Genomic DNA, 12,890 nt, shown 5'->3' with positions numbered 1-12,890 from the left:
ATAAGGACCGAGAGCACAGCCTTAGCGTAAAAGGAAGACCCTTTACAATGGAGAAGAGGAGAAACTTCTGAAATCAGAGAGTAGTGAATCTATGGAATACACTGCCACAGATGGCTGTGGAGGCCGGGTCATTGAGTATATTTAAGGCAGAGATGGATATGTTCTTGATTGTTAAAAGGATCAAAGATTATGAGGAGAAATTGAGAGAAAGGAATTGAGAACTTATCAGCCATGGTTGAATGGCAGAGCAGACTCAGTGGCTGAATGGCCTAATTTCTGCACCTATATCTAATGGTCTTATGTTTACCTGGTTGACACTGACATGTACACCTGACTGACGTTAATGTATTCACCTCACAGGCATTGATATATTCACTGGAATTGCACTATTATATTTACCTAATGGGCACTGATGTGTTCACCTCATAGGCATTAGTAATAACAAAGAACAAAGAAAATTACAGCACAGAAACAGGCCCTTCGGCCCTCCAAGCATATGCTGATCGAGGTCCTCTGTCTAACTTGTCATCTATTTTCTAATGGGCTGTGTCCATTTGCTCCCCACCCATCTATGTACCTGTCCAGATATATCTTAAAAGACACTAACGTGTTTGCGACTACCACCTCCACTGGCAACGTGTTCCAGGCACGCACCACCCTCTGCGTAAAGAACTTTCCATGCATATCTCCCTTAAACTTTCCTCCTCTCACTTTGAACTCATGACCCCTAGTAAATGAATCAGCGACTCTGGGAAAAAGCTTCTTGCTATCCACCCTGGCTATACGCCACATGATTTTGTAGACCTCAGTCAGGTCCCCCCTCAATTTCCATCTTTCTAATGAAAATAACCCTAATCTTCATAGCTAGCACTCTCCATACCAGGCAGCGTCCTGGTGAACCTCCTCTGCACCCTCTCCAAAGCATCCACATCCTTTTGGTAATGTGGCGACCAGAACTGTACACAGTACACTAAATGTGGCCAAACCAAAGTCTTATACAACTGTAACATGACCTGCCAACTGTTGTACTCAATACCCCGTCCGATGAAGGAAAGCATGCCGTATGCCTTCCTGACCACCCTATTGACTTGCATTGCCACCTTCAGGGAACAGTGGACCTGAACACCCAGATCTCTCTGTTCATCAATTTTCCCGAGGACTTTTCCATTTACTGTATAGCTCGCCCTTGAATTAGATCTTCCCAAATACATCACCTTGCGTTTTCCCGGATTGAACTCCATCTGCCATTTATCTGCCCAACTCTCCAGTCTATGGATGTGAGTTTGCTCGCTGAGCTGGAAGGTTAGTTTTCAGACGTTTCGTCACCATTCTAGGTAACATCATCAGTGAGCCTGCGACAAAGCGCTGGTGTTATGTCCCGTTTTCTATTTATCTGGTTAGGTTTCCTTGGGTTGGTGATGTCATTTCCTGCGTTGGTGATGTCACCAACGTAGGAAATGACATCACCAACCCAAGGAAACCTAACCAGATAAATAGAAAGCAGGACATAACACCAGCGCTTCGTCGGAGGCTCACTGATGATGTTACCTAGAATGGTGACGAAACGTCTGAAAACTAACCTTCCAGCTCAGCGAGCAAACTCACATCCAGAACTTCAACCTGAGCTACAAATCTTCTCAAAACTCGCTATCTCTAGTCTATCTATATTCTGCTGTAATCTCTGACAGTTCCCTTCACTATCTGCTACTCCACCAATCTTAGTGTCATCTGCAATCTTGCTGATCAGACCACCTCCACCTTTCTCCAGATCGTTTACGTATATCACAAACAACAGTGGTCCCAGCACAGATCCCTGTGGAACACTACTGGTCACAGGTCTCCAATTTGAGAAACTCCCTTCTACTACTACCCTCTGTCTCCTGTTGCCCAGCCAGTTTTTTATCCATCTAGCTAGCACACCCTGGACCCCATGTGACTTCACTTTCTCCATCAGCCTGCCATGGGGAACCTTACCAAATGCCTTACTGAAGTCCATTATTATGACATCTACAGCCTTCCCCTCATCAATCAACTTTGTCACGTCCTCAAAGAATTCTATTAAGTTGGTAAGACTTGATCTTCCCTGCAAACAAACCATATTGTCTATCACTGATAAGCCCATTTTCCTCCAAATGGGAATAGGTCCCATCCCTCAGTATCTTCTCCAGCAGCTTCTCTACCACTGATGTCAAGCTGACCAGTTTATAATTACATGGATTATCGCTGCAACCCTTCTTAAACAAGGGGACAACATTAGCAAGTCTCCACTCCTCCGGGACCTCATCCGTGTTTAAGGATGCTGCAAAAATATAAGTTCAGGCCCAGGTTATTTCCTCTCTTGCTTCCCTTGGTTGTGCTGAAAGCATTGGGGCCGGTGGTATGGGACTGGGTAATGTATATGAAAGATATGTTCAGATTCTAAAATTATTTAACTCAATATTGAAGTCTGAAGGCTGCAGAATCCCTCAGCAGAAAAAGCTGCAATTACAACAAAGAAAACAAAGGAAATTGCAGCACGGGAACAGGCCTTTTGGCCCTCCAAGCCTGCGCCGATCCAGATCCTCTATCTAAACCTGTCACCTATTTTCCAAGGATCTGTATCCCTCTGCGCCCTGCCCATTCATGTATCTGTCTGGACACGTCTTAAATGACGCTATCGTGCCCGCCTGTACCACTCTGCTGGCAACGCGTTCCAGGCACCCACCACTCTCTGCACAAAAAACTTTCCATGCATATCTCCCTTAAACGTTTCCCCTCTCACCGTAAAATCATGACTCCTAGTAATTGAATCCCCCACTCTGGGAAAAAGCTTCTTGCTATCCACCCTGTCTATACCGCTCATGATTTTGTAGACATCAATCAGGTCCCCCCTCAACCTCCATCTTCCTAATGAAAATAATTCTAATCTACTCAGCCTTTTCCATTTACCATCTAGTTCGCTCTTGAAGCTATTCTTCTAGCTTGTATTAACCCTCACTGCAGCTCTGCAGCAAGCCTGAGACAGAGACGTTGACCAGTGAACCTAGCGTTGTGTTGAAGTGGTAAGTGATTGAAAACTCATTTTTGTGGGCAAAATGTAGATGTTTCGAAAAGCAGTCACCCAGACTGCATTTCGTGTCCCCAGTGTAGAGGAGAGCACATTGTGATCAGTGAATACCAGGCCAGAATGAATGAAATGCAGGCAAATTGTTGCTCTACCTGGAAGGTGTGCCTGGGGTCTCGGATAGTGAGGAGGGAGGAAATAAATGGACAGGTGTTACACCTGCAGTTGTGTGGGAAGGTGCTATGGTAGTGTGGGCTGGTTTTGGGAGTGGAGGAGGAGTGAACCAGGGTGTCCTGGAGGGAACAGTCCCTGTGAAATGCTGACAAGGCAAAGGAGGAGACTATGTGTCTCTGGTGGTGGCATCCCACTGGAGGTGCTGGAAATGGCAGCTAATGATCCTTTGGATGTGGATGCTGGTTGGATGGATGGTGAACACTGGGAGGACCTATCGCTGTTGTGGGAGGGAAAAGAGGGTGTGAGGGCAGAAATGCAGGAAATGGATTGGATGCATCTGAAGCTCTGTTAACCGTGAGAGTGGGAAATGCTCAGTTGATGAAAAAGTTCACGATTTCTGAGGCTCCCCCTGCCAAAGGTGGCGCTGTCGTAACAGCTGAGCTGGTCTTAGTGATGGACATTGATTCTATGCTAAGATAATAAAGTGTGAAGGGTCTTGGCCCGAAACGTCAGCTTTTGTGCTCCTGAGATGCTGCTTGGCCTGCTGTGTTCATCCAGCTTCACACTTTATTATCTTGGATTCTCCAGCATCTGCAGTTCCCATTATCATTGATTCTATGCGCTTGCCATCATAGGCGCTTCTTCCGAGTGTTGTTCAACACTCATCAGCCAAGGGAGAATGGTAAATGGTAATCATCCGGTTTCCTTGCCTATGATTGACCAGAAGCCATGTGACTTCATGGATTCTGGAGTCAATGTTGTGGGCTCCCAAGGACATCTCCCTCCTGACTGTAAACCACTGTGCCATCAACCCTGATGTATAAGAAAGGACATATCCAAGAATGGTGATGGTGGTGTCTCGGACATTGTAAGGTATAATTGTGTGAGTATGGCTGTGCCAGACTGTTGCTTTACTAGACAGCTCTCCCATTTTTTTCACTAGCCCCCACATGTTAGTGAGAAGGTCTTTGCAGTGTCGACTCGGCTGATTTTGCCTTTGTCGTCTGCAGTGCCTTGGTTGATGCCAAGTCTGGTTTCATTTCTTTGTTGAGACTTCTTGGTGATCGATACAACTGTGTGACTTGTTAGGCCCTTTCAGATGCCAGTTGAGAGTCAACCACTTTACTATGTGTCTGGAGCCACATGTAACCAGGCTAAGTAAGGATGGTAGATTTCTTGCCCTAAAGGACATTTCTAAATCAGGTGAGTTTTTCTGACAATCGGGAATAGTTTCATGGTCATCAGTAGATTCTTAATTTCAGATATTTATAGAATTTAAATTCCAGCATGTGCCATGATGAGATTATGAACCCGATTCCTGAGACATTTGCAGTCCACTGATAATGCCAATCGGCCACTGCTTCCCTCTCATCCTCAGTGACACTTTCTCCTGACAGGCTCGTCTGACCTCACCTGAGGGGCTTAAATAAGTTCATCTTTTGGTGACTAAAGCAGTCCCCTTAAACGCTGAATGTGTTCAACTTTGGGCTTCTATGTATTTTGTTTCACTGATGTCAATATACTCACTTTACTGATATTAATCTGATAAACTGATGGCACTGGTGTATTCGCATGGTTAGAACTGGTCCCCAGGGCAGACTTTCCAATTCTCAACATGATACTCCAAAATTGTTATGCTCCTGGGTCAGACAAGATGAGCTGGCTCCCTTACTTAATTCAATCCCTCTCTTGGTTCTGTGCAACAAGGTTAATTTAGAAAGGATCCGTTTAAAATCCAGATGTCTTTGTGGTTGCAATAGAGCCGATCTCGCCAAGCTTTTTGGAGTTTAAGAAAGGACGAGTTTATGAACTACTGAATAGGGGGAATAAAGTAATAAAGTGTGACACACATACACACAGAAAAGAAATGAGAATAATGTTAAACGATATGCAAACTGATCTTTGTTTTTTTCAGGATAAAGTGGATGGTGAATGTTGGGGCCTTTATTTGGGGTGTTGTGGTGACTTCAGCCATTTCTTGGAAATTGTTGGTTCTACAGTTAGCTGATAAGAGTTCACCCAGTTTCCTTAAACTGTAGCATTGATGACTTGGCTTGTTTGCGGCAATAACAGGGACTTTACTTCTCTTTTATCTTCACATGCACAGTGTCCAGAGGAAGTTCCTAGTCAGGCCCTTTCATGGCGCACTGTAACATAGTGGTTTTAGCACAAGAGATCATGGGTTGCTGTTGGTTTGTAACTTTCTTGCTCGTGTGTGCCGAAAGGGTAAAACACAAACATACTGCAGTTTGGGACACAACCCACAGGAGGTGCTTTCTGCTGAAAGTGGAGAATTAAATCCTGACTATCTCTGTAGTTACAGGCGATCACAATCCAATATGTTTTGAATCGCATTTTTGACTTTAAAGGTTGCTGTTTGATATTTCCTTGTACCTTTAGGTGTGGCATTTTAGGATTCCTCTCAAGACTAGTGTTAATTCACACAGAGATTTTCCAGACAGCTGAGTCCAAGGTTTTATTTTAATCGTCTTTTAAAAGCCCTTGTTGGCGTAACATTTAGCACAACATTGTGGGCTGAAGGGCCTGTTCCTGTGCTGTACTATTCTGTGCTCTATGTTCTTATTCCACATGCTGTAACCTTCTCAATCAGTCTCCCATGTGAGATCTTGTCAAAAGCTATTGCTAAAACTCATGTTAACTACATCAACTAAACTTGCCTCATCCACACATTTGATCTAATTTTCAAAAAATTCTAACAAATTTGTTAGGCCTGACCTCCCTCTGACAAAGCCATGCTGACTATCCCAAATTAACTTTTGCCTTTCAAAGTAGGTATTAATTTGCTCCTTCAGAATTTTTTCCAATAGACTCCGTGCCACTGACTTGAGGCTCACTGGTCTATAATTTCTTGGTTTATCTCTACCACCATTCTTGGAAAGTGAAACCACATTAGCGTCCTCCAGTTCTCTGGCACAACCCTGCAACCAGAGAGAAATTGTAAATTTGTGCCAGAGCCCCTGCAATTTCCTGTCTGACCTCCTACAGCGGCCTGGGATGCAATTCATCTGGGCCAGGGGTTTCCTCCATTTTCTTAAGCCCAAGAGAGCTTCCTTGGATTGGTTTTCTGTACTTAAGAAGAAATACTATTTATAATAGATAAATAAATAAACGATTATGAACCGTTGACAAATGGCTTCTATTAATTAAATTTCTAACCACCCTTATAAAATCCTCTACATACATACAGACAGCAAAAAAAAACACGATGTTGCGGGTGGAGGGAAAGCCTTGGAAGGCAGTTCAGTTGTTTCACTGAGATGATCTTGTCAGGAGTTACTGTTCCTCAATATTTCTTCTCCAGGGACTGTTTTTAGGAGGCATATGATGCTGGTTCACATTTACAAAGTTTGTAACTTACTGGTTAAAAAACCCACAGCTTACAGCAACTACTGAGGGGAAATAATCTTAAAATAGATTTTACTGCGAAAAAAAAGGAACAGCTCCTGCACTTTGAGGAGATCCAATAAATTGTCTGTTCTTGATTCATTATCCTGCAATAAAACTGCACATACTTTCAAATCACAAGCATCAGTTACCATTTTGAAATGTCTCGAAGAATCAAGGGAGGCCATTTTGTTCATTTATTCAGCTTGCCTTCAGCATCTCAAAGTTTTCCTGACATTCTGACACAAATTACTTATTTCTTAAGCAAATTAGTTAAGGTCCAGCTATTGCCCTGAAATTACACACAAATTTCTGGTGAAACCACAAGTTCCTAAAAATCACATCATTTCTCATTTAGTTTTGGGAACACAGGATTCTATTGTAGTCTTCACTTTCGCTGTCCTTGTCCTGCAACATGCCCTGAGTAAGTGACTCTTGATTTACTGAATTTAGTTTGGTCTAAATTTATTACGAAGCCTAATAATTACGTATCACTAAGCTAAATGTCCTACTACTAAACAGATACTAAATAGAACTACAGTTAAATGACTGTGAACTGTTTACATATAACTCTAACAGACCATTTAGGACAGAGATGAGGAAGAATTTCTTCACCCGAAGAATGGTGAGTCTGTGGAACTTGCTGCAATAGGGAACTGTTGAGGTCAAAATATTGAAGACTTTCAAGAAAGATGTAGGCATGGTTCTTGGGGCTAATGGGTTCAAAGAATATGGGGAGAAAGCAGGAACAGTGTGTACTGAGTTGGATGATCATCCATGATCATATTGAATGGCAGAGCAGGCATGAAGTGTCGAATCACCTCACCCTGATCCTATATTCTATGTTTCTCATCAGCTAGTGCAGTTGCCTGCCTGGCATCTGTTAACCCTCTGGTCCTCTCAGTGTGTTCTTACTGTGAAGATTTCAGAGTTTTTAAACTTCGCAAGGATGGTTGTTTCATCGGAGGGGAGGTTTTTGTGAATGACTTCTGTTTTAAGTGCCTGCACATCATGACTTAATGAGAGGTGTGTGCACTGATAATCGTGTCATACATCATGTAGAACTGCAAAAATCCCAATGAAAACTCTAATCTAACTTCAAAAACAAAAAGCACATATTTACAGCCACAGACAAACGAAAAAATAAAATTGATGTTATGGGTGGAGGGTTAAAAAAAACAGGCCAACAACACCTGTCCTCAATTACACCTTCCTTTTGATTTTCCACTTCCTTTAGTTCTCTGATCTTTTCCCTCAGGTTCTTTCACTTCACAGGAGACACAGAGTGACGGCTCACAAGTTACAAAGTCTCTGACTTTGTGGTTATAAGCAACAACTTACAGCAACTGGGGAGAGAAAATAAACTGGCTTTCTTCAGTTTTTTTAGACAGTTTACTCTCGTTGACATAGGCGCCAGAAATGCCAAAAGCAAAAGCCGGCCTGTTGACCCTGCAAAGTCCTCCTTACTAACATTGTGTGGTGGGGGCAGGTGCTGATACTACAATTGAGAGAGCTGTCTCATAGACTTGTCAAGCAATAGTCTGACATAGTCAGATTGACGGAATTGTACCTGACAGACGATGTCCCAGACACTACAGTCACCATATAAAAACCAAAAGAACTGCAGATGCTGTAAATCAGGAACAAAAACAAAAGTTGCTGGTAAAGCTCAGCAGGTCTGGCAGCATCCGTGAAGGAGAAAACAGAGTTAACGTTTCAGGTCTGGTGACCCTTCCTCAGAACTGATGGTGGCTGGGAAAATGTCAGTTTATATGCAGAAAATAGGGAGATAGGTGGGGTAGGGAGTAAACGATAGGATAAAGCCTAAAGAGAAAGAAAGACAGTTGGACAAAGAATTTGCTAACGATCAGACAGGGAAGGTGTCTCCCAGCCTGATCGTTAGCAACTCCTTTGTCTGTCTAACTGTCTTTCTCTCTCTTTGGGCCCTATCCTATCGTTTACTCCCTATCCCACCTATCTCCCTATTTTCTGCATATAAACTGACATTTTCCCAGCCACCATCAGTTCTGAGGGAGGGTTATAGGACCTGGAATGTTAACTCTGTTTTTTACTTCATGAATGCTGCCAGACTTGCTGAGCTTTTCCAGCAACTTTGTTTTTGTTCACTACAATCACTGTCCTTGATTATGACCTGTCTCACCTGCAGGACAGACCCTGCTGAGGTGGCTGCACAATGGTATACAGTCGGTTAAAAAGTTGACCTTGGAGTCCTCAACATTGACGCCTGACCCATGAAATTGCTCTACTTCAGATCAAACATGGGTGACGAAAAATACAGCTGATTACAATGTACTATCCTCCTTCAGCTGATGAATCGTTATTCTTTCATGTTCAACACTACTTAGAGGAAGTACTGAGCGTGGTAAGGGCACAAGAGCTGTGTTGTGAGGAGGATTTCAATGTCCATGACCTAGAGTGGCTTAGCAGCAGTTCTACTGGTCGAGATGGTCAGGTCCTGCAGGACACAGCTGCTAGACTGGTTCAACAGCAGATGATGAGGGAACTGACAGAAAGGAAGAAACATACTTGACCTTAACCTTACAAATCTGCTGGCTGCAGATGCATTTGTCTCTGACAGTATTGGTAAGAGTGACCACTGCATAGTCCCTATGGAGACGGTGTCCCGCCTTCACATTGAGAATACTCTTCATCGTGCTGTGTGCCACTATCACTGTGCTAAATGAGACAGATGTTGAACAAGACTAGCAACTCAAGACTGGGTATCCATGAGGAGCAGTAGGCCATCAACAGCAGCAGAATTGTACTCCAGCATAATCTTTTACCTCATGGCCCGGCCTATCCCCCACTCAACCATTACTATCAAGATAGGGGATCAGTCCTGTTTAATGGAGAGTACAGGAGGGCATGTCAACAGTAGCACCAGGCATATCTGAAACTGAGATGCCAAACTGGTGAAGCTACCAAACAGGACTACTTGCATGACTAACAGCATAAGCAGCGAGTAACAGAAAGAGCTAAATGATCTCTCAACTGATTGATCAGATCTAAGTTCTTGAATGGTAGTGGACAACTGAACAACTCACTGGAGGAGGAGGAGGAGGCTGTAAAAACTGAAGAGCCCAGCACTTCAGTGCAAAAGATAAGGCCAAAGCATTTACAGCAGTCTTCAGCCAGAAATGCCGAGTGGATGATCCACCTTGGCTTCCTCCAGTGGGCCCCCACCATTACAGATTCCAGTATCCAGCAATTTGATTCACTCCACGTGATATCAAGAAATGGTTGGAGACAGTGGATACTGCAAAGGCTACAGATCCTGACCACATTCCGGCAGTGGAATTGAAAACTTGTGCACCAGACCTTGCTGGTCCCCTAGTTAAGCTCTTCCAGTACAGCTATAACTAGTGTCTACCCAATAATGTGGAAAATTGTCCAGCTATGCCCTGTGCACAAAATGCAGGACAAATGCAATCCAGTCAATTACTACACCTTCAGTGTAATCTTGATCATCAGTAAAGTGATAAAAGGGGGCGAACTACCTGCTATCAGCAGATTGACTGCAGCAGTTCAAGAATCAAGTTCACCATTGCCTTCTCAGGGGACAGTTAGGGGCAGGCAATAATTGTTGGGTTCAGCCAGCGATGGCCACACCCCGTGATGGAAGAAATAAAATCACAAGTTTGTACCAAACACTGTTAGGGCTGCACTGATGGATTTGAAACGAATACAGCCGGAATCAATGTGGTTATGGGCATTCAGAACATGTTTTGAGAAAAGTGCAGTAATCCTACAGCAGCCCTTGGTTTTATAATAGTTCTTTATGGATTTATTCCACAATCAAAAATGCATCTCGAAAATGTGATTGACTTTTCCTGGAGTTTTCATGCACCTGAGTTTACATAAATTCAGCTTTATATAATCTCTTCAGGGTTTTATTTAAATACTTCTCATCTGGGACTGTCGCTAAACTTCTTGGTCTCAAGTGGTCTACCTGAACTATCTGCTCCCTTTCTCAGGAGTACTGCTTTGTACATTCTAGAATTTCTGCAGAACTGCCCAAAACTGAAACTAAATAAAACATTATTTTTAAGTTACGGATGTTTCCCCTAGGTTAAAAATGTCCAGATATTTCTATCAGAAATTCAGAGGCACAACTATTTACCTTGCTCTGTCATTAACTCTCATAATGTAAACAAAAACCCATTCTCTCAGAAATCAAGGAGACAGAAATACTTAAAAGTTAGTCTTAAACCCCTTTCAAACTCACAGAAAAATCCCAATGTCACTCATTCAAAATTCAAAAATCCAAACTTAAAGATAAATGATATCAAAATTTGTATTAATCAGACACTTTACATTGTTCAATTTAAATCTGATTCTGTCAGAGCAAGTGTTTATCTAGTTTCAGTAATGATGGGGACACGGTCAGGATCCACACCGTTCCAACAGCAGCTCCTAAGATCAGTCCAGCCTGTGCTGTTGTTTCATCAGTGATTCTATAGACCATGCTTTCTCTCTGTTTCAGATCAATACATCCTAACTGTTGCTGCAGGAAGCAATGTTACATTCCCTGGACCAAAAAATCCCGAAAAGTATAAAACAACAATTTGGATTTTCCATAACCACATAAGTTCAGACGTTGTATCGTTTGCCAGATCATCCAACCGCTATGCTGAAGCCAGAACAGTCACCAGCATCTAATCGAGGGGGAGACATGAGGACCCAGAAACAGTCTCTCAACACCTAACTGAGTGGGAGAAAGGAGGATTCAGACGCACACCAACATCTAACTGAGGGAGAGAAAGGAGGACCCAGATACAATCTGAGTGGGAAAGAGAAGGAGCAGACACCACTTAAAACAGTCTAACCCTAACATAACAGCAAATCCTTGATTTGATTGGTTATTGAGTGGCTGCTGTTGAAGACTTTGTTTCAGCACAAGGAATTTGGAAAGGCACAAATATCTAAAATATCACAGGAAAGAACAAATTTACAGTCACAGAAGAGGGAGCTAATTGGTAAGTAAGAACAAAGACTAACAACTAATTTCTAGGTTTTATAATTTCAGGAAGTAAAGTAAATTAGAAATGTAAGCTTAGATATGGCAGGGTGGTCAATCAAGTGTAATGCACATTTTGAGACAGGTAAGGAAGCATGGATAGATCTTGTGACCTAAACAATCCTACATACAGCAAGTGTCATTGACTGCACAAGCCATAAGTCCCACCTCAGCTAACAGCCTGTTGTGTGGAATTTCATCAGAACCTTCTGGAAGTCCAAATTGACAACATCTATTGACTTAACTCTGTCCACTATCTTTGCCACCTCTTCAAAAATATGGTGAGGTTTATCAAGCATAATTCACCCTTCATTAATCCATACAAAAACTGAAAGAATGGTGGATGCTGGAATTCAGAAACAAAAATAGAAATTTCTGGAAAATCTCAGCAAGTCTGGCAACATTTGTAGAGATGAATAGGGTTAATGTTTCAGGTCCAGTGACCCTTCCCAGAACTGATGGTAGCTAGGAAAGTGTTGATTTTTATGCAGAAGTTAGGGTGGGAGGAAGGCCTAAACAGTAAACGATAGGTGAAGGTAGAGCCCAAACAGACAGGAGAACGGTTGGATAGACAAAGGAGTGGATAGTGATCACACTGGGAGGGTGAATATCTATTAATAGGGACTGTTAGTGGCCGACAACTGGTTATGTGTAATAGCAGACTGTGTGATAACAAGTCCTGCAGTGTGGGCTTGGGTTACGGACAGGAGGGAAGCTCAAGGCCTAAAGCTGTTGAACTTGATATTGAGTGCAGAAGGCTGAAGAATTCCCAAACAGGAAATGAGGTGCTGTTCTTCCAGCTTGCACTGAGCGTCAATGGAGCACTACAGCAAACCTGAGACAGAGATGATGGCCATGGAACAAGGAGGTGTGTTTGATGCAGCAGGCAACTGAAAGCTCAGGTTCTTTTTTTGTGAACTGAACATAGGTGTTCTGCAAAACAATCACCCAGTCTGTGCTTCGTTTCCCCTTTGTGGAGGAGACCAGATTGCGAGCAGCAAATGCAGTAGACTAGCTTGATTGGAGCGCAGGCAAAGTGCTGCTTCACCTGGAAATTGTATTTGGCCTCGTGGATACTGAGGAAGGAGGAAGTAAATGGGCAGGAGTTAAACCTTCTGCGGTTGTAGGCGAGGGTGCCATGCGCAGTGCGGGTTTGTTTGGAGTGAAGAAGCAGTAGACCAGGGTGTCTTTGGAAGGAATGGTCCCTAAGGAAGGCTGACAAGGGAGGGG

General features: G+C 43.1%; 1 protein-coding gene across 3 annotated transcripts in view; it reads left to right on the top strand.

The window, feature by feature from the left end:
* Window positions 1–12,890, top strand: part of LOC125446636 (carcinoembryonic antigen-related cell adhesion molecule 20-like) — a 111,550-nt gene that overhangs the window by 43,924 nt on the left and 54,736 nt on the right. For all 3 annotated transcript variants that reach the window (XM_059639773.1, XM_048520361.2, XM_048520360.2), the window contains one exon: window positions 11,127–11,619. In XM_059639773.1, the coding sequence (XP_059495756.1) occupies window positions 11,127–11,302 (176 nt within the window). In that variant the 3' untranslated portion in view covers window positions 11,303–11,619. The remainder of the gene's footprint in view (window positions 1–11,126; window positions 11,620–12,890) is intronic.

The sequence above is a fragment of the Stegostoma tigrinum genome, chromosome 34, assembly GCF_030684315.1.
Source record: "Stegostoma tigrinum isolate sSteTig4 chromosome 34, sSteTig4.hap1, whole genome shotgun sequence".
In the NCBI taxonomy this organism is placed as follows: domain Eukaryota; kingdom Metazoa; phylum Chordata; class Chondrichthyes; order Orectolobiformes; family Stegostomatidae; genus Stegostoma; species Stegostoma tigrinum.
Note: the sequence above shows the minus strand (reverse complement) of the source record. Positions and strands in the feature narration are given on the sequence as shown.